The sequence below is a fragment of the Oncorhynchus nerka genome, linkage group LG24, assembly GCF_034236695.1.
Source record: "Oncorhynchus nerka isolate Pitt River linkage group LG24, Oner_Uvic_2.0, whole genome shotgun sequence".
In the NCBI taxonomy this organism is placed as follows: domain Eukaryota; kingdom Metazoa; phylum Chordata; class Actinopteri; order Salmoniformes; family Salmonidae; genus Oncorhynchus; species Oncorhynchus nerka.
Window position 1 is genome coordinate 22953166 of NC_088419.1, and position 22729 is coordinate 22975894.

General features: G+C 38.1%; 1 protein-coding gene across 4 annotated transcripts in view; it reads left to right on the forward strand.

The window, feature by feature from the left end:
• Positions 1-22729, forward strand: part of LOC115107674 (DNA polymerase zeta catalytic subunit-like) — a 143216-nt gene that overhangs the window by 48008 nt on the left and 72479 nt on the right. For all 4 annotated transcript variants that reach the window (XM_029631181.2, XM_029631182.2, XM_029631180.2 and 1 more), the window contains exons 4-5: positions 13197-13360; positions 22019-22142. In XM_029631181.2, coding sequence (XP_029487041.1) covers positions 13197-13360; positions 22019-22142 — 288 coding nt within the window. The remainder of the gene's footprint in view (positions 1-13196; positions 13361-22018; positions 22143-22729) is intronic.

Consider the following 22729-nt stretch of genomic DNA (forward strand, 5'->3'; position numbering starts at 1 on the left):
GACACTACGCTGACAGACACAGCAAACCTTTTTGCCAGAGCTCGCATTGATGTCCCATCCTGGATGAGCTGCACTACCTGAGCCACTTGTGTGGGTTGTAGACTCCGTCTCATGCTACCACTAGAGTGAAAGCACCGCCAGCATTCAAAAGTGACCAAAACATCAGCCAGGAAGCATAGGAACTGAGAAGTGGTCTGTGGTTGCCACCTGCAGAACCACTCCTTTATTGGGGGTGTCTTGCTAATTGCCTATAATTTCCACCTGTTGTCTATTCCATTTGCACAACAGCATGTGAAATTTATTGTCAATCAGTGTTGCTTCCTAAGTGGACAGTTTGATTTCACAGAAGTGTGATTGACTTTGGAGTTACATTTTGTTGTTTAAGTGTTCCCTTTATTTTTTTGAGCAGTGTAGTACTACATGAAGTACTACATGAAACGTGTCTCTCTGCCGATAGGCAGTGTGCATGTAATGGACATAAAGAACTGGTCTTGCGATATTTATAGGTCTTTTTCTCTTCATTTTTCTTGTTTTTTCCCCCCAAACAATTGGATCCAATGAACTGAGCAGGCTGGGCTGACATGCTTATAGCCTTTGCTAGGGCTTTCCTAATATGAGCATGAATCTATAATATTGTGCTGTTATTATTTTTATTAATATTTTTATTAATATAATCTATTATTATAGTTTATTTGTCTGACTGTTTTCCATGTTATTTGGTAGGTTCTCTCTCTTAAAAAGCACCCTCATTGATATGCAATAGACCTATGGGGCTTTGAATGTGTAAGTGAAGGGTGCCAGTAGTTAATTATTTTATCATGGGACTGCTCATATTTCCCTTGGCCGATGCCAATTGGCGGCCAAGGTTTTGCCTTTGTGCATCATGAGGGAGATGGTCTGATGGTCTTAGTGACAACAGACCTCCTAGATATGGGGGGTTTTAGTGTGTGGAATATTAGGAAAATTGGAGGTTTACACAATTGCATCTACAGTATTCTTAACCGTGCAAATATGGTACAGCTATATGGGCACTTAATCATCATGGTGTTTTTTGATGGTAAGTTTACAGACACTGGTTGTGGAAAGTATAATTTATCAATCATTATGGTAAGTGGGGAACTAAGTAAAGCCAGTTACAATTGTAATTGCTTAGCAGATTGTTAAAAAAATATACATTTTTACCTGGCTAAAATAGAAAGAAAATAGAAAGAATATAATCTATTGTTTACATGAAACTCACTACAAATATAGACGAGGTTGGGTAGAAAAGGGACAGAGGGAGAAATATATTTTTGTCATTGGCAAAGAAACTCAAAAGGGGTGATTATATTAATGAACAACAATTTTGATCCGACTGTGCAAACTGATCCTCAAGGAAGATGAATCCTTTTAAATATGTTATTGGACCAAAAACAGATTTGACTAATTCATCTATATGGGCCAAATAATGATGAGCCACACATCTTCTAAAGTATATATAGTCATCTATTGAGCTCACCAGCAATTAATTGATCTATTATTATGGTGGGAGATTATAATACGGTTTTAAACACCGTAAAGGAAATCACACTACAAACTATCACCCTCATGCACTTAAGGAGATCATGGATACATTAGAACTAGTGGATATATGGAGGCTGAAAAACCCTGACCTAGTGAGATATACACAGAGGCTAAATCAAGATAGCCATCTTGACTACTTCCTGGTCTTATTCTTTCTAGCATCAAGAGTTAAAGTATTAATAGGATAACGAATGCGATCGGACCACCATCTAATTGGCCTCCACATAACTCTTACAGCATTTCCACATTGACGGGGATATTGGAAATGTAATCAAAGCCTACCGGATGACAATTTGTTCTTAACGAAGACAAAGTCATTTGAAATTGACATTTTTCTACACAATGTAGATCCAGCAGATTTGCGTATTGTATGGGACACATTTAGAGGTTATTCAATACAATACTCATCATTAAAACAAGCAGTTTAGGTCAGAAGAGATGAATGAATAGAGGAAATAGCAGGTCATGGAAACTACTATAGGGGCACAAAATACAGGAAAAACCAAAAGAATGATCAAGTGGAATTTATTACAAAAATAAAGCATATTGTATGGACAATGCACTACATATTTCATGAATCTTCAACATAGATATGCTACCAAAAATAATTTACATAAACTCGTTACAAATGACAATCATCCATGATTCACCATATTATATTTTGAAAGAGGAATCAAAATATTTTAAGCGTATGTTTTCTTTTGTCTCCTCCATCTCTACTGAATGGTGTTAACTGTAAGGATTACTTTCCTAATAATAATAATGTAAAATGAACAAATGTACAGAAACACTTGTGTGAAGGCCAAAATACAGAGGAGGAACTGAGGGAATGAAATATTTCCCGTTTGGAAAAACACCAGGGCTTAATGGTATACCAGTGGAGGTATATCAGACCTTTTCTGATGTACTCAAAGGTCCATTATTAGCGTGTTTACTACTGAAACGACTCAGGTTGTAAGTAAACTCAGCAAAAAAATTTACTTCTTTTCACTGTCAACTGCATTTCTTTTCAGCAAACTTAACATGTGTAAATATTTGTATGAACATAACAAGATTCAACAACTGAGAAAAACTGAACAAGTTCCACAGACATGTGACTAACAGAAATGGATGAATGTGTCCATGAACAAAGGGGGTATCAAAATCAAAAGTGACAGTCAGTATCTGGTGTGGCCACCAGCTGCATTAAGTACTGCAGTGTGTTTCCTCCTCATGGACAGCACCAGATTTTCCAGTTCTTGCTATGAGATGTTACCCTACTCTTCCACCAAGGCACCTGCAAGTTCACAGACCATCCTGGAGGGAATGGCCCAAGTCCTCAACCTCCGATCCAACAGGTCCTAGACGTGCTCAATGGGATTGAGATCCGGGCTCTTCACTGTCCATGGCAGAACACTGACATTCCTGTCTTGCAGGAAATCACGCACAGAACGAGCAGTATGGCTGGTGGCATTGTCATGCTGGAGGGTCATGTCAGGATGAGCCTGCAGAAAGGGTACCACATGAGGGAGGAGGATGTCTTCCCTGTAACGCACAGCGTTTAGATTGCCTGCAATGACAGCAAGCTCAGTCCAATGATGCTTTGACACACCGCCTCAGACCATGACGGACCCTCCACCTCCAAATTGATCCTGCTCCAGAGTACAGGCCTCAGGGTAACGCTCATTCCATTCAACGATAAAATGTGAATCCGACCATCACCCCTGGTGAGACAAAACCGCGACTCGTCAGTGAAGAGCAATTTTTTCCAGTCCTGTCTGATCCAGTAACGGTTGGTTTGTGACCATTGGCCAGATTGTTGCCGGTGATGTCTGGTGGGGACCTGCCTTACAACAGGCCTACAAGCCCTCAGTCCAGCCTCTCTCAGCCTATTGCGGACAGTCTGAGCACTGATGGAGGGATTGTGTGTTCCTGGTGTAACTCGGGCAGTTGTTGTTGCCATCCTGTACCTGTCCCGCAGGTGTGATGTACGTAGGTAGGTGCAGGTGTTTTAACACATGGTCTGTCACTGGATGATCAGCTGTCCGTCCTGTCTCCCTGTAGCGCTGTCTTAGGCGTCTCACAGTACAGACATTGTAATTTATTGCCCTTGCCATATCTGCAGTCCTCATGCTTTCTTGCAGCATGACTAAGGCATGTTCGCGCAGATGAGCAGGGACCCTGGGCATCTTTCTTTTGGTGTTTTTCAGAGTCAGTAGAAATGCCTCTTTTAGTGTCTTAAGTTTTCATAACTGTGACCTTAATTGCCTACCTAAGCTGTTAGTGTCTTAACGACCGTTCCACAGGTGCATGTTCATTAATTGTTTATGGTTCATTGAACAAGCATGGGAAACAGTGTTTAAACCCTCTACAATGAAGGTCTGTGAAGTTATTTGGATTTTTTGAATTGTCCTGAAAAGGGATGTTTTTTTTGCTGAGCTAATAAAGATCCAGCCCATTTAAAAAAAAAAAAAAAAAAACTGGAAGCCACTTACACTTCAAAGTTGTGATTTAAAAAATCCTGGCGAGGTGTATAGCAACTAGATTAAAAAAGGTTTTACCAGATATTATTCACCCTGATCAGACAGGTTTTTTACATGAACGATATATTGGCGATTTAATATACGACAATTACTTGAAAAAATGGCACATTATGAAACATCAAAACAGATTTCAAAAGGCGTTTGAAAAAGTAAGACTAGAATATATATGTGTGTGTATAGATAGATAGATAGATATATTGTGGCAGACCAGAGGTTTTGGTCAAGACGTTTACACAGATCAGACATGGACAGAGTAGTATTAGCTCGGTTTCAAGGGTGTTTATTTAAATAATAAATCAAAAGAAAAGGACAGGTCTCCCCCGTCTTCTGGGCTCAGGGTCTTGCTGTATCCTGTCAGGCACAAAAACTGAACTCCCTCCTTTTAGCGAGGGCACCGTCTTCAACTACGGAAGTCACCTTTCTTTCCCCAGTCCTTTCCTGTGTGCTGCCCTTCTGGCAGCTTTATGGGACTCGTAAAACTGGTGAGCAATCAGCCCTGGATTACCCACCAACCACAATCAGCCCTGGATTACCCACCAACCACAATCAGCCCTGGATTACCCACCAACCACAATCAGCCCTGGATTACCCACCAACCACAATCAGCCCCAATTAGTCCTGGCCGGAGAACCCGTTGAGACCTGGCACATCCAGCAGAGGGAGCCATCGCCTCGTGATGTAGACTCCGTCTGCCACCAGGCCTCGACGACTCTCCCCCTGGTGGCTGACCTGCTGTACGCCACACCCCCTCTAGCTCTGTCGGGGAGGGGGCTGTCGTCTCGATAGGGCATCCGCGTTTTCATGCTTCGCCCTGACCTTTTCACAACAGAAAAAGAGAATCATTGAAGGGACAAGAACCACCTGGTGACCCGATCATTTGTGTCCCTTCCCCTGGCCATCCAGACCAGGGGAGCATGGTCAGTGACCAGGGTGAAGTGGGTACCTAACAGGTAATAATTGACTGTCTAGCACCCACTTAATCTTAACAATCGAGTACTTTTTCTCTCTAGGTATTAGCTTTCGGCTTATGTACATGATGGGGTGCTCCTTGCCATCGTGTATCTGGGACAGAATGCCCCCTAGTCCCGTGTCACATGCATCCGTCTGGACCAACATTGGCACCTGGAAATCGGCGGTTACGAGAATCGGATGGGAGCACAGTGCTTCCGTCAGGCGAATGAACGCCACTTCTGTCTTGTCCGTCCATTTCACTGTTTTCGGGAGGCGGGCCCTGGTTAGATCGGTGAGGGGGGAAGCTACAGCCACAAAGTTGGGGATAAACCGGCTATAGTATCCTGCCAGTCCCAGGAAGGACTTGACCTGTGTCTTGGTGCGTGGAACGGGCCAGTCACTACTGCGTGAACCTTCCTCTCCTGGGGCTTGACGTTCCCCAGTCCGTTCAAATACCCCAGGTACTCCACCTCCTTGAACGCTAGTCTGCATTTCTTGGGGTCGCTGTCAACCCAGCTTGCCTGAGCGTGTCCAGCACCACCTGGAGGCGCGTCAGGTGCTCTTCCCAACCTTGGCTGTGGATGATGATATTATCCAAATAGGCCTCTGCGTACTGCTGGTGGGGTCGAAGTACTTTGTCCATCAGGCGCTGGAATGTGGGTAAGGCTCCGTGGAGACCGAACGGGAGAACCCAGTACTGATATAGTCCGTTTGATGTCAAAAACGCTGTCTTCTCCCAGGAGGAGGCTGTGAACTGTACCTGCCAATATCCTTTGTTCTGGTCAAGGATGCTCATGTACCGGGCCTTTCCCAATCGGTCGATGAGTTCACCCACCCTCGGCATGGGGTAGGCGTCGAACAAGCTGATGTCTTGCACAGGCTACCGTCCGGTTTGGGCACCAACACGATGGGGCTGCACCATGCACCCTGGGACTCTTCAATGACCCCCATCCTCAGCATAGCCTCCACTTCCTGCTTCACAGCTGTGTGCTTCGGCTGTGTGCTTTGTGTCGTTGTCCTGTTGGACGGTGAACCTTAACCCCAGTCTGAGGTCCTGAGCACTCTGGAGCAGGTTTTCATCAAGGATCCCTCTGTACTTTGCGCTGTTCATCTGTCCCTCAATCCTGACTAGTCTCCCAGTCCCTGTCGCTGAAAAACATCCCCACAGCATGATACAGCCACCACCATGCTTCACCGTAGGGATGGTGCCAGGTTTCCTCCAGACATGACGCTTGGCATTCAGGCCAAAGAGTTCCATTTTGGTTTCAAGGACTCATAGTCAGTCCTTTAGGTGCCTTTTGACAAACTCCAAGCTGGCTGTCATATGCCTTTTACTGAGTAGTGTCTTCCGTCTGGCCACTCTACCATAAAGGCCTGATTGGTGAAGTGCTGCAGAGATGGTTGTCCTTCTGGAAGAACTTTGGAGCTCCTTCAGATTGATCATCGGAAAAGTCTTGGTGGTTCAACACTTCTTCCATTTAAGAATGATGGAGGCCACTGTGTTCTTGGAGACCTTCAATGCTGCATAAATGTTTTGGTGTCCTTCCCCAGATCTGTGCCTCGACACAATCCTGTCTCTGAGCTCTACGGACAATTCCTTATAGACAGTTGTATGCCTTTCCAAATCGTGTCGTATCAATTGAATTTACCACAGGTGGACTCCAATCTAGTTGTAGAAACATCTCAAGGATGATCAATGGAAACAGGATGTACCTGAGCTCAATTTCGAGTCTGAATTCTTGTGTAATTAAGGTATTTCTGTTTTCACTTTGTCATTATGGGGTAGTGTATGTAGATTGAGGAGGATAAATATTAATTAAATCAATTTTAGAATAAGGCTATAAAGTAACACAATGTGGAAAAAGTCAAGTGGTCTGACATTATCAGCTCTGTAGAGTTTGCTGTGAAGAGACAGAATCACTAGATCATTTATTCTGGTATTGCCACTATGTAGCTTGTTTCTGGTCACAGGTTTAGGAATGGTTAAAAAATCACAACATTCACTTAAAATTAACCGGACAACAGCACAATTGAAAAATATATGGCACATGGTGATAGGTGGGGTGGGATTAAATACAATTGAAGTCGGAAGTTTACATACACTTAGGTTGGAGTCGTTAACTCGTTTTTCAACCACTCCACAAATTTCTTGTTAACAAACTATAGTTTTGGCAAGTCGGTTAGGACATCTACTTTGTGCATGACACAAGTAATTTTTCCAACAATTGTTTACAGACAGATTATTTCACTTATAATTCACTGTATCACAATTCCAGTGGGTCAAAAGTTTACATACACTAAATTGACTGTGCCTTTAACCTCTCTGGGATATGTGGGACGCTAGCTACTCATCCCCAGAAGATAATATATGCATATTATTAGAATATTTGGATAGAAAACACTCTGACTTTTCTAAAACTGTTTGAATCATGTCTGTGAGTATAACAGAACTTATGTAGCAGGCGAAACCCCGAGGACTAACCATTCAGATTTTGTTGTTGTTGAAGTCACCCTCTTTTCAATGAGATTTCATTGGGAATCCAAATTTCTAAAAGACTTGCTTGCATTTCCTACCGCTTCCACTGGATGTCACCAGTCTTTACAAATTGGTTGAGGTTATTCCTTTGTGTAATGAAGAAGTACGGCCATCTTGAACGAGGGTCACTTCAAGTGTACGGTTTGATAGAAGTGCATGACCAGAAAGCAAGCTTGAGTTTGATTTCTTCCTGTATTGAACACAGATCATCCCGTCTTCAATTTTATCGATTATTTACTTTTTTTTAAATACCTAAAATTGTATTACAAAAGTAGTTTGAAATGTTTTGGCAAAGTTTATAGGTAACTTTTGAGATATTTTGTCGTCACGTTGCGCAAGTTGGAACCGGTGTTTTTCTGGATCAAACGCGCCAAATAAATGGACATTTTGGATATATATGGACAGATTTAATTGAACAAAAGGACCATTTGGGATGTTTATGGGACATATTGGAGTGCCAACAGAAGAAGCTTGTCAAAGGTAAGGCATGATTTATATTTTTATTTCTGCGTTTTGTGTCGCGCCTACAGGGTTGAAATATGTTTTCTCTCTTTTGTTTATGGAGGTGCTATCCTCAGATAATAGCATCGTTTGCTTTCGCTGAAAAGCCCTTTTGAAATCTGACATGTTGGCTGGATTCACAACACGTGTAGCTTTAATTTGGTTTCTTACATGTGTGATTTCATGAAAGTTAGATTTTTATAGTAATTTATTTGAATTTGGCGCTCTCTGTATTTTCTCTGGCTTTTGGCCAAGTGGGACGCTACCGTCCCACATATCCCAGAGAGGTTAAAGGCAATGCTACCAAATACTAATTTAGTGTATGTAAACTTCTGACCCACTGGGAATGTGATGAAAGCAATAAAAGCTGAAATAAATAATTATCTCAACTATTAAAACTTCTTACGGCTGAAATCCCATTAACGGGATCGATTTTGACAACAGCCAGTGAAAGTGCAGGGCGCCAAATTCAAACAACAGAAATCTCATAATTAAAATTCCTCAAACATACAAGTATTATACACCATTTTAAAGATAAACTTGTTGTTAATCCCACCACAGTGTCTGATTTCAAAAAGGCTTTACAGCGAAAGCACACCATACATTAGGTCAGCCCCTAGTCACAGAAAAACACAGCAATTTTTCCAGCCAAAAAGCAGAAATAGAGATAAAATGTATCACTAACCTTTGATGATCTTCATCAGATAACACTCATGGGACTTCATGTTACACAATACATGTATGTTTTGTTCGATAAAATTCATATTTATATACAAAAATCTGAGTTTACATTGGTGCGTTATGTTCAGTAATGTTTTGCTTCCAGAACATCCGGTGATTTTTGCAGAGAGCCACATCAATTTACAGAAATACTCATCATAAAATGTTGATGAAAATACAAGTGTTATACATGGAATTAAATATATACTTCTCCTTAATGCAACCGCTGTGTCAGATTTCAAAAAAGCTTTACGGAAAAAGCACACCATGCAATAATCTGAGTATAGCACTCAGAGACAAAAACAAGCCATACAGATACCCGCCATGTTGTGGAGTCAACAGAAGTCAAAAATAGGATTCTAAATATTCACTTATCTTTGATGATCTTCATCGGAATGCACTCCCAGGAATCCCAGTTCCACAATAAATGTTTGTTTTGTTCGATAAAGTCCTTCATTTATGTCCAAATAACCTCTTTTTTTGTTTGCACGTTTAGTTCACAAATCCAAATTCACAAGACACAAGCACTTAGTTCAGACGACAGTTCGTAGAAACATGTCAAACGATGTAATCTTTAGGATGTATTATTGTTATGTTCGATAATGTATTATTGTTATGTTCGGTAATGTATTATTGCTATGTTCGGTAATGTATTGTTTTGTTTGGTAATGTATTATTGTTATGTTTGGTAATGTATTATTGTTATGTTTGGTAATGTATTATTGTTATGTTTGGTAATGTATTATTGTTATGTTTGGTATTGTTTTGTTCAGTAATGTATTATTGTTATGTTTGGTAATGTATTATTGTTATGTTTGGTAATGTATTGTTTTGTTCAGTAATGTATTATTGTTATGTTCGGTAATGTATTGTTTTGTTCAGTAATGTATTATTGTTATGTTCGGTAATGTATTATTGTTATGTTCGGTAATGTATTATTGTTATGTTTGGTAATGTATTGTTTTGTTCGGTAATGTATTGTTTTGTTTGGTAATGCATTATTGTTATGTTCAGTAATGTATTATTGTTATGTTCAGTAATGTATTATTGTTATGTTCAGTAATGTATTATTGTTATGTTCAGTAATGTATTATTGTTATGTTCGGTAATGTTTTGTTTGTTAATGAATTATTGTTATGTTCAGTAATGTATTATTGTTATGTTCGGTAATGTATTGTTTTGTTATGTTCGGTAATGTATTATTGTTATGTTCAGTAATGTATTATTGTTATGTTCGGTAATGTATTATTGTTATGTTCGGTAATGTATTATTGTTATGTTCGGTAATGTATTGTTTTGTTTGGTAATGTATTGTTTTGTTTGGTAATGTATTATTGTTTTGTTCGGTAATGTATTATTGTTATGTTCAGTAATGTATTATTGTTATGTTCAGTAATGTATTATTGTTATGTTCGGTAATGTATTATTGTTATGTTTGGTAATGTATTGTTTTGTTTGGTAATGTATTATTGTTATGTTCGGTAATGTATTATTGTTATGTTCGGTAATGTATTATTGTTATGTTCGGTAATGTATTGTTTTGTTATGTTCGGTAATGTATTATTGTTATGTTCAGTAATGTATTATTGTTATGTTCGGTAATGTATTATTGTTATGTTCGGTAATGTATTATTGTTATGTTCGGTAATGTATTGTTTTGTTTGGTAATGTATTGTTTTGTTTGGTAATGTATTATTGTTATGTTCGGTAATGTATTGTTTTGTTTGGTAATGTATTGTTTTGTTTGGTAATGTATTATTGTTATGTTTGGTAATGTATTATTGTTATGTTCAGTAATGTATTATTGTTATGTTCAGTAATGTATTATTGTTATGTTCGGTAATGTATTATTGTTATGTTTGGTAATGTATTGTTTTGTTTGGTAATGTATTATTGTTATGTTCGGTAATGTATTATTGTTATGTTCGGTAATGTATTATTGTTATGTTCGGTAATGTATTATTGTTATGTTCGGTAATGTATTATTGTTATGTTCGGTAATGTATTGTTTTGTTATGTTCGGTAATGTATTATTGTTATGTTCAGTAATGTATTATTGTTATGTTCGGTAATGTATTATTGTTATGTTCGGTAATGTATTATTGTTATGTTCGGTAATGTATTGTTTTGTTTGGTAATGTATTGTTTTGTTTGGTAATGTATTATTGTTATGTTCGGTAATGTATTATTGTTATGTTCAGTAATGTATTATTGTTATGTTCAGTAATGTATTATTGTTATGTTCGGTAATGTATTATTGTTATGTTCGGTAATGTATTATTGTTATGTTCAGTAATGTATTATTGTTATGTTCAGTAATGTATTATTGTTATGTTCGGTAATGTATTATTGTTATGTTTGGTAATGTATTGTTTTGTTTGGTAATGTATTATTATGTTCGGTAATGTATTGTTTTGTTTGGTAATGTATTGTTTTGTTTGGTAATGTATTATTGTTATGTTCGGTAATGTATTATTATTATGTTCGGTAATGTATTATTGTTATGTTCGGTAATGTATTATTATGTTCGGTAATGTATTGTTTTGTTTGGTAATGCATTATTGTTATGTGATTTGCTGTATATCAATCAAATCTATAAAGCCCTTTTTACATCAGCAAAATTCACAAAGTGCTATACAGAAAGCCAGCTTTAAACCCCAAACAGCAAGCAATGCAGATGTATGTAAAATGTATATGTTGCAGAAAAGATGTAAAATCAAAAAGATGTGTCCTCCTAAGAGGAGGGCGGGTTAAACATTTTTAAAATTTAAATTCAAGTTTGAAAAGTAAAATTGCGTATTGTCACAGTAGGGCTGGGCAATAGTGCCTAAAACTCTATTTCAATGTGTTTTCTCTAAATAAGCTGTGTTGCACAATTTAAAGATCAAGTTCACTGCATTTAGCAATACTATATTGAATTCAGAGTTTGAGGAATTATACTTAGGCTGAATATATGCCTTCCACAACCATAAGACCCACTAATAATTACATTATTTCATCAAAATAGTTGTACCTGCTTTTTTTGCGATAATCACTGATCTGGCTTTCAGGTCTGTCTATAACAATGCCAGTTATGTTATAAATGTAACCAGAATCATGCATATTTCACATTCACTAATAATATAGCAGACACCGGTGTCATAAACTCTAAAGCCCGCCAACGAGCTAGTGTGTAGCCAGCTAATATTTTTATTTTAATCCAATTTGGATCTAGGTATAATTTCGCAAGTTCTGAATTCAGCTAAAACGCAGAACAGTTGAATAGTTATGAACACACCCTTCTGTCTGTCCCAACTGTTTGAACAGCATGCTGGCCTGTCCACTTTGTTCAGATGTTGAAATCAAGTGGCCTACCTTATTTCTCAGAATAAAAACAAATGGCCAATTCTTTATATAATTGTTTTATGCTTTTTGCAAATTTTTAAAACACACTTAACAGCTAGTATAACAAACTTTGTTTGACTAAAATGCTGCTAGCTATACGTGGTAGCGTAAAGCACGTGACAAACTGAGCATTCATTTTCCAGAATTAATGTTCATTGGTACATCCGTTTTTAGTAATGCCTGCTCTGCTTGAAATTTGAGGAGTTGAAACATAAACAGGGTATGGTTCAAAAGGTTAACTTATCCTCTATTACAGTAAAATAATGTCTCCATGTGTTTCGGTGTCCATATGACCGATTTCTGTTGGACCAAACCATCAAATGCAAATAGGGGGTTGAAACCGTTTGTCAGAGCGGAAGAAGTGATCTCATCTTTGTTGTTGTGAGGGGCTTGGGAGAAAGAGGCAAAGCGAGTGATCTCATCTTTGTTGTTGTGAGGGGTGGTGGGAGGGGCTTGGGAGAAAGAGGCAAAGCGAGTGATTTCAAAATCTGTCCAAAATAAGCCCAATGCATTTCTATGCGCTTATATTGAACCTAAGCTCGTCGCCTGCCTTTGGGACAACAACTCCCTTTGTTAGAGTGGCAACATGACATTTTTTTCATTAAATACAGATATCTGGAGTAAATGGGAAGGTGCAAAAGGCAACATGAGAACCAAGTGGACATAAACGCTCATAAAAACGAAAAATACAACAAACCTCGATTCTGCGATACAGGCATTTGGAATGTCGCGCAAAACATAACATCAAAATAATCAAATTCATTTGATGTATCCCCCAGGCCTATGTCACGTTATCGTTCCAGCAACAAGGTCTACAAGGTGAATGAGATTTGAATGGTGTTTTGAATTGAAAGCATATTAATTAGCTCCTGAATGAAAGAATCTCTGGCTCAATCTCTTGTTTATTTGTTTATTTTGTTGTGGATTTTGGAACACATTGCTTTTTCTGTACGCAAAGTAAATGTCTGTCAATAGCAGCCAAAATATATATCTAATCGGGTGTGTGTGTGTGGTTCCAGGGTGTGTGAGCTGTTACAAGGAGGTGCTGTGATGAACAAGAGCTACCAGCCCCACGAGGCCCACATTCCTTACCTGCTGCAGCTATTCATCGACTACAACCTGTACGGCATGAACATGGTCAACCTGGGAGCCGTCAAGTTCCGCCGGAGCCAGCAGCGCCGAGGTAAGGACGCTCTGGGGGTACACATCTAGGATCAGTTTCCCCTCCCCCAATCATAACCTAAACAATTAGTGGGGGTGCTACTGAGATTTACACTTTTTCTCTTGTTGTTCTTCTGCATCTTCTTGAATGTGTGTGGGTGCGGGGGGCAGTCTGAGGGAGGAAGGAAGGGGTGAGGGAGGGTGAAGGTCTAGCATCCTACTCTCAAGTTCATGACTTTGTGTGGGGGGCAGGCTTTTTAATGCAGGTATTGATATTACTGTTGACTGTTAGTGTTAGATGTGGTTTATATTACTGTTGACTGTTAGTGTTAGATGTGGTTTATATTACTGTTGACTGTTAGTGTTAGATGTGGTTTATATTACTGTTGACTGTTAGTGTTAGATGTGGTTTATATTACTGTTGACTGTTAGTGTTAGATGTGGTTTATATTACTGTTGACTGTTAGTGTTAGATGTGGTTTATATTACTGTTGACTGTTAGTGTTAGATGTGGTTTATATTACTGCTGACTGTTAGTGTTAGATGTGGTTTATATTACTGTTGACTGTTAGTGTTAGATGTGGTTTATATTACTGTTGACTGTTAGTGTTAGATGTGGTTTATATTACTGTTGACTGTTAGTGTTAGATGTGGTTTATATTACTGTTGACTGTTAGTGTTAGATGTGGTTTATATTACTGTTGACTGTTAGTGTTAGATGTGGTTTATATTACTGCTGACTGTTAGTGTTAGATGTGGTTTATATTACTGTTGACTGTTAGTGTTAGATGTGGTTTATATTACTGTTGACTGTTAGTGTTAGATGTGGTTTATATTACTGTTGACTGTTAGTGTTAGATGTGGTTTATATTACTGTTGACTGTTAGTGTTAGATGTGGTTTATATTACTGTTAGTGTTAGATGTGGTTTATATTACTGTTGACTGTTAGTGTTAGATGTGGTTTATATTACTGTTGACTGTTAGTGTTAGATGTGGTTTATATTACTGTTGACTGTTAGTGTTAGATGTGGTTTATATTACTGCTGACTGTTAGTGTTAGATGTGGTTTATATTACTGTTGACTGTTAGTGTTAGATGTGGTTTATATTACTGTTGACTGTTAGTGTTAGATGTGGTTTATATTACTGTTGACTGTTAGTGTTAGATGTGGTTTATATTACTGTTGACTGTTAGTGTTAGATGTGGTTTATATTACTGTTAGTGTTAGATGTGGTTTATATTACTGTTGACTGTTAGTGTTAGATGTGGTTTATATTACTGTTGACTGTTAGTGTTAGATGTGGTTTATATTACTGTTGACTGTTAGTGTTAGATGTGGTTTATATTACTGTTGACTGTTGGTGTTAGATGTGGTTTATATTACTGTTGACTGTTAGTGTTAGATGTGGTTTATATTACTGTTGACTGTTAGTGTTAGATGTGGTTTATATTACTGTTAGTGTTAGATGTGGTTTATATTACTGTTGACTGTTGGTGTTAGATGTGGTTTATATTACTGTTGACTGTTAGTGTTAGATGTGGTTTATATTACTGTTGACTGTTAGTGTTAGATGTGGTTTATATTACTGTTGACTGTTAGTGTTAGATGTGGTTTATATTACTGTTGACTGTTAGTGTTAGATGTGGTTTATATTACTGTTGACTGTTAGTGTTAGATGTGGTTTATATTACTGTTGACTGTTAGTGTTAGATGTGGTTTATATTACTGTTGACTGTTAGTGTTAGATGTGGTTTATATTACTGTTGACTGTTAGTGTTAGATGTGGTTTATATTACTGCTGACTGTTAGTGTTAGATGTGGTTTATATTACTGTTGACTGTTAGTGTTAGATGTGGTTTATATTACTGTTGACTGTTAGTGTTAGATGTGGTTTATATTACTGTTGACTGTTGGTGTTAGATGTGGTTTATATTACTGTTGACTGTTAGTGTTAGATGTGGTTTATATTACTGTTGACTGTTAGTGTTAGATGTGGTTTATATTACTGTTAGTGTTAGATGTGGTTTATATTACTGTTGACTGTTGGTGTTAGATGTGGTTTATATTACTGTTGACTGTTAGTGTTAGATGTGGTTTATATTACTGTTGACTGTTAGTGTTAGATGTGGTTTATATTACTGTTGACTGTTAGTGTTAGATGTGGTTTATATTACTGTTGACTGTTAGTGTTAGATGTGGTTTATATTACTGTTGACTGTTAGTGTTAGATGTGGTTTATATTACTGTTGACTGTTAGTGTTAGATGTGGTTTATATTACTGTTGACTGTTAGTGTTAGATGTGGTTTATATTACTGTTGACTGTTAGTGTTAGATGTGGTTTATATTACTGTTAGTGTTAGATGTGGTTTATATTACTGTTGACTGTTAGTGTTAGATGTGGTTTATATTACTGTTGACTGTTAGTGTTAGATGTGGTTTATATTACTGTTGACTGTTAGTGTTAGATGTGGTTTATATTACTGTTGACTGTTAGTGTTAGATGTGGTTTATATTACTGTTGACTGTTAGTGTTAGATGTGGTTTATATTACTGTTAGTGTTAGATGTGGTTTATATTACTGTTGACTGTTAGTGTTAGATGTGGTTTATATTACTGCTGACTGTTAGTGTTAGATGTGGTTTATATGACTGTTGACTGTTAGTGTTAGATGTGGTTTATATTACTGTTGAGTGTTAGATGTGGTTTATAGGAACCGGTTCATGGAACAGAACCATAAAACAAAAAATTACTGTTAGATGTGGTTAATATTACTGTTGGATGTGGTTGACATTACTGTTGGATGTGGTTGATATTACTGTTGGATGTGGTTGATATTACTGTTGGATATGGTTGATATTACTGTTGGATGTGGTTGATATTACTGTTAGATGTGGTTGGTATTACTGTTGGATGTGGTTGACATTACTGTTGGATGTGGTTGACATTACTGTTAGATGTGGTTGACATTACTGTTGGATGTGGTTGATATTACTGTTGGATGTGGTTGATATTACTGTTAGATGTGGTTGATATTACTGTTAGTGTTAGATGTGGTTGATATTACTGTTAGTGTTAGATGTGGTTGATATTACTGTTAGTGTTAGATGTGATTGAAATTACTGTTAGTGTTAGATGTGGTTGATATTACTGTTACTGTTGGATGTGGTTAATATTACTGTTGGATGTGGTTGATATTACTGTTGGATGTGGTTGATATTACTGTTGGATGTGGTTGATATTACTGTTGGATGTGGTTGATATTACTGTTGGATGTGGTTGATATTACTGTTGGATGTGGTTGATATTACTGTTGGATGTGGTTGATATTACTGTTGGATGTGGTTGATATTACTGTTGGATGTGGTTGACATTACTGTTGGATGTGGTTGGTATTACTGTTGGATGTGGTTGATATTACTGTTGGATGTGGTTGACATTACTGTTAGATGTGGTTGATATTACTGTTAGTGTTAGATGTGGTTGATATTACTGTTAGTGTTAGATGTGATTGAAATTACTGTTAGTGTTAGATGTGGTTGATATTACTGTTACTGTTGGATGTGGTTAATATTACTGTTGGATGTGGTTGATATTACTGTTGGATGTGGTTGATATTACTGTTGGATGTGGTTGATATTACTGTTGGATGTGGTTGATATTACTGTTGGATGTGGTTGACATTACTGTTGGATGTGGTTGGTATTACTGTTGGATGTGGTTGATATTACTGTTAGATGTGGTTGGTATTACTGTTGGATGTGGTTGACATTACTGTTGGATGTGGTTGACATTACTGTTAGATGTGGTTGATATTACTGTTAGTGTTAGATGTGGTTGATATTACTGTTAGATGTGGTTGATATTACTGTTAGTTTTAGATATGGTTGATATTACTGTTAGTGTTAGATGTGGTTGATATTACTGTTAGTGTTAGATGTGGTTGATATTACAGTTAGATGTGGTTGATATTACTGTTAGTGTTAGATGTGGTTGATATTACAGTTAGATGTGGTTGATATTACTGTTAGTGTTAGATGTGGTTGATATTACAGTTAGATGTGGTTGATATTACTGTCAGTGTTAGATGTGGTTGATATTACTGTCAGTGTTAGATGTGGTTGATATTACTGTTAGTGTTAGATGTGGTTGATATTACTGTTAGATGTGGTTGATATTACTGTTAGTGTTAGATGTGGTTGATATTACTGTTAGTGTTAGATGTGATTGAAATTACTGTTAGTGTTAGATGTGGTTGATATTACTGTTAGATGTGGTTGATATTACTGTTAGTGTTAGATGTGGTTGATATTACTGTTAGATGTGGTTGATATTAATGTTAGTGTTAGATGTGGTTGAAATTAATGTTAGTGTTAGATGTGGTTGATATTACTGTTAGTGTTAGATGTGGTTGATATTACTGTTAGATGTGGTTGAAATTAATGTTAGTGTTAGATGTGGTTGATATTACTGTTAGATGTGGTTGATATTACTGTTAGTGTTAGATGTGGTTGATATTACAGTTAGATGTGGTTGATATTACTGTTAGTGTTAGATGTGGTTGATATTACAGTTAGATGTGGTTGATATTACTGTTAGTGTTAGATGTGGTTGATATTACTGTTAGTGTTAGATGTGGTTGATATTACTGTCAGTGTTAGATGTGGTTGATATTACTGTTAGTGTTAGATGTGGTTGATATTACTGTTAGATGTGGTTGATATTACTGTTAGTGTTAGATGTGGTTGATATTACTGTTCGTGTTAGATGTGGTTGATATTACAGTTAGATGTGGTTGATATTACTGTTAGTGTTAGATGTGGTTGATATTACTGTTAGTGTTAGATGTGGTTGATATTACTGTTAGTGCTAGATGTGGTTGATATTACTGTTAGATGTGGTTGATATTACTGTTAGTGTTAGATGTGGTTGATATTACTGTTAGTGTTAGATGTGGTTGATATTACAGTTAGGTGTGGTTGATATTACTGTTGGATGTGGTTGATATTACTGTTGGATATGGTTGATATTACTGTTGGGTGTGGTTGATATTACTGTTGGATGTGGTTGATATTACTGTTGGATATGGTTGACATTACTGTTAGATGTGGTTGATATTACTGTTAGTGTTAGATGTGGTTGATATTACTGTTCGTGTTAGATGTGGTTGATATTACAGTTAGATGTGGTTGATATTACTGTCAGTGTTAGATGTGGTTGATATTACTGTCAGTGTTAGATGTGGTTGATATTACTGTTAGTGTTAGATGTGGTTGATATTACTGTTAGATGTGGTTGATATTACTGTTAGTGTTAGATGTGGTTGATATTACTGTTAGTGTTAGATGTGGTTGAAATTACTGTTAGTGTTAGATGTGGTTTATATTACTGCTGACTGTTAGTGTTAGATGTGGTTTATATTACTGTTGACTGTTAGTGTTAGATGTGGTTTATATTACTGTTGACTGTTAGTGTTAGATGTGGTTTATATTACTGTTGACTGCTAGTGTTAGATGTGGTTTATATTACTGTTGACTGTTAGTGTTAGATGTGGTTTATAGGAACCGGTTCATGGAACAGAACCATAAAACAAAAAATTACTGTTAGATGTGGTTGATATTACTGTTGGATGTGGTTGATATTACTGTTGGATATGGTTGATATTACTGTTGGGTGTGGTTGATATTACTGTTGGATGTGGTTGATATTACTGTTGGATGTGGTTGATATTACTGTTGGATGTGGTTGATATTACTGTTGGATGTGGTTGATATTACTGTTGGATGTGGTTGATATTACTGTTGGATGTGGTTGATATTACTGTTAGATGTGGTTGGTATTACTGTTGGATGTGGTTGACATTACTGTTAGATGTGGTTGATATTACTGTTAGATGTGGTTGATATTACTGTTAGTTTTAGATATGGTTGATATTACTGTTAGTGTTAGATGTGGTTGAAATTACTGTTAGTGTTAGATGTGGTTGATATTACTGTTAGATGTGGTTGATATTACTGTTAGTGTTAGATGTGGTTGATATTACTGTCAGTGTTAGATGTGGTTGATATTACAGTTAGATGTGGTTGATATTACTGTTAGTGTTAGATGTGGTTGATATTACTGTTAGTGTTAGATGTGGTTGATATTACTGTTAGATGTGGTTGATATTACTGTTAGTGTTAGATGTGGTTGATGTTACTGTTAGTGTTAGATGTGGTTGATATTACAGTTAGATGTGGTTGATATTACTGTTAGTGTTAGATGTGGTTGATATTACTGTCAGTGTTAGATGTGGTTGATATTACTGTTAGTGTTAGATGTGGTTGATATTACTGTTAGTGTTAGATGTGGTTGATATTACTGTTAGTGTTAGATGTGGTTGAAATTACTGTTAGTGTTAGATGTGGTTGAAATTACTGTTAGTGTTAGATGTGGTTGATATTACTGTTAGATGTGGTTGATATTACTGTTAGTGTTAGATGTGGTTGAAATTACTGTTAGTGTTAGATGTGGTTGATATTACTGTTAGATATGGTTGATATTACTGTTAGTGTTAGATGTGGTTGATATTACTGTTAGTGTTAGATGTGGTTGATATTACTGTTAGTGTTAGATGTGGTTGATATTACTGTTAGTGTTAGATGTGGTTGATATTACTGTTAGTGTTAGATGTGGTTGATATTACTGTTAGATATGGTTGATATTACTGTTAGTGTTAGATGTGGTTGATATTACTGTTAGTGTTAGATATGGTTGATATTACTGTTAGTGTTAGATGTGGTTGATATTACTGTTAGTTTTAGATGTGGTTGATATTACTGTTAGTGTTAGATGAGGTTGATATTACTGTTAGTGTTAGATGAGGTTGAGTACTATGTATTTGCAGCATGCCCAGTCATAAGAGATCAAGGCTGTTTTCTTCTCTGATGGACAGACATCCCAGGCTATAGGGCCACCTCCTCCACCGTGCTCTGGCTCTGTGGGGAGGCTGTAAGGGAGGACAAGGAGGGAGGGAATGCTGCCATGCTTTGTGTCATGATGTATTAGTACATTTCTTTACAATGGCCTTGAGATGCCTCTGCTGCTCCTCTAGTTCACACCATCTATCTCACACCGGTGAACACACACACACCTTGTCCTGCTACATAATGCATCCTGGTCAGTGCCAACCAGATGACACCCTGGCCTTTCAAAGACCTGACCGTATAGATACAGAAGGTTTTAATCATAAAGCTTTACAATGACAGTGCTTTGAATAATACACCTTGTAAACACACAGCAAAGCTTACAACAGAAGGACAGATGAAGAGGGAGGGAGAACTAGAAGCAATGGGGTGCCTGGCCAGTTGGCAGCCCCCCTCCAGCCCTGAAACTAGACTAGTGGAGTAACTCTTAGCTTCTGCCTCCTGCACATTCTCCTCGAACCCCAGAGGATTCTGGAACACTGCCAGGCTGTTACAGACAATAAGTCATTATGCACAAGATTGAGAGATCCAGGCCACATCCCTGTATGTCACCCAATCCAGGAGCCCGAGGCACATTCCTAGTAATATCATCAGTCTCTTCCTCTGTTTCACAGAGCTGGACAGACAAACACCCTGACGTCAATCTAGAGAAATAAACCACTGGGCTTGGATATGGATCTATTTACCTCTGACCTTTTGAACTCGGTCGTTTATAGAACTTGTACTTTACACAGCTGTTTAGTATTAATATGACCTCCCGCCTCTCCTCTGCCAACCAAAACAAAGCCGCAGCAGCAAGCCAAGCTGGGACATTTGATATCTCCTAGTGAGAATGATAAAGTCGAGCCTGTAATCTGAGGGTTTAGGCCGGGGGGGGGGGGGCGGTCAGACACGGACTCCCTACCTCCTATCTCCCTTCATCCCTTGAAGTGAAACTGATAATCACTAGGCCCCTCAGTGGGAGGGAGATAGTGGTAGAACAGGGGCGGTATCTCCGTGGGAGTGGAGGATCAGGGGAGGTATCTCGGATCAGAGGGTTGAACTTGGCCTTGGCTTCACTCTTTCTCTCTTGCCTGATGGCTGTGAATAAAGCGGCAGATTAGGTCTTTTCTGTTTGATCTTGACAAAGGCTTAGTAAGTGCTTATCCTGAGCAGAGATGGGACAGGCATCTCCACTCTGCAGTGCTCTTCATGCCTGAGCAAGTCTCTCCTGGGCCAGGGGAGGCAGAACCCAGCATCACACCACCAGGCATGAATCGGCCAGGAACTCCTCCCAGACAAAGAGAGGGCTTGAATGTTAAATCCACCTCTGGATTTCATGCAATCAATGGAAAGGGGGTTGCAAAGAACCAAAAAGTAGAAAGAGACCAAAGCGCTGTGACAATGTTCACATACGTTTTAGTATTGCGCCAACTTGAAAGTGAGTTTGTAATCTGGGATGAAGACGATGACAGATATTTGAAAACCCTGTGTAAAAAAATCTGTGTAGATCCAAATCATTTGAAATACTGAGCTGGTATGCTTTTTTAGACTTATTGTATGTTGAAAGCACGGTGTTTGTGGACTGTCTCAGCAATAAAACTCCTCAGATTGACTTCCAACACGTGACTCTGACACGTGCCATTGGTGTGTGTGTGTGTGTGTGCGCGCGCGCATGTGTGTGTGTGTGCGTGTGTGTGTGTGTGTGCGCGTGCGTGCGTGCGTGTATGTAACAGAGGGGTCTCCTCCAGATCACCAGGGCTTCTGCAGCAGACCCTGGAAGAGCCCCTGTACCTCCAAACTGAGTGACAGTACCCTGGGAGGCACGTTTGTCCGCTGGCAGGAGGATGCCACACCCTGGTGAGACACCTGCTCAGACGGGCTCCATTCACATGTTCTGGGCCTCTACGGTGTCAGCTGTTTAGCTCTTGTTTGTACATGATAACTGTGGTTTCTTTTTGAGCTGTTTTTTTCTGTGTAAGGTTGATTTGATCTCTCACACCCTCCTCTCAATTCAATTCAAGGGTTTTATTGGCATGGGAAACGTATGTTAACATTGCCAAAGCAAGTGAAGTAGATAATATACAAAATCAAATCAAATCAAATGTATTTATATAGCCCTTCGTACATCAGCTGATATCTCAAAGTGCTGTACAGAAACCCACCCCAAACAGCAAACAATGCAGGTGTAAAAGCACGGTGGCTAGGAAAAACTCCCTAGAAAGGCCAAAACCTAGGAAAAAACCTAGAGAGGAACCAGGCTATGTGGGGTGGCCAGTCCTCTTCTGGCTGTGCCGGGTAGAGATTATAACAGAACATGACCAAGATGTTCAAATGTTCATAAATGACCAGCATGGTCGAATAATAATAAGGCAGAACAGTTTAAACTGGAGCAGCAGCACAGTCAGGTGGACTGGGGACAGCAAGGAGTCATCATGTCAGGTAGT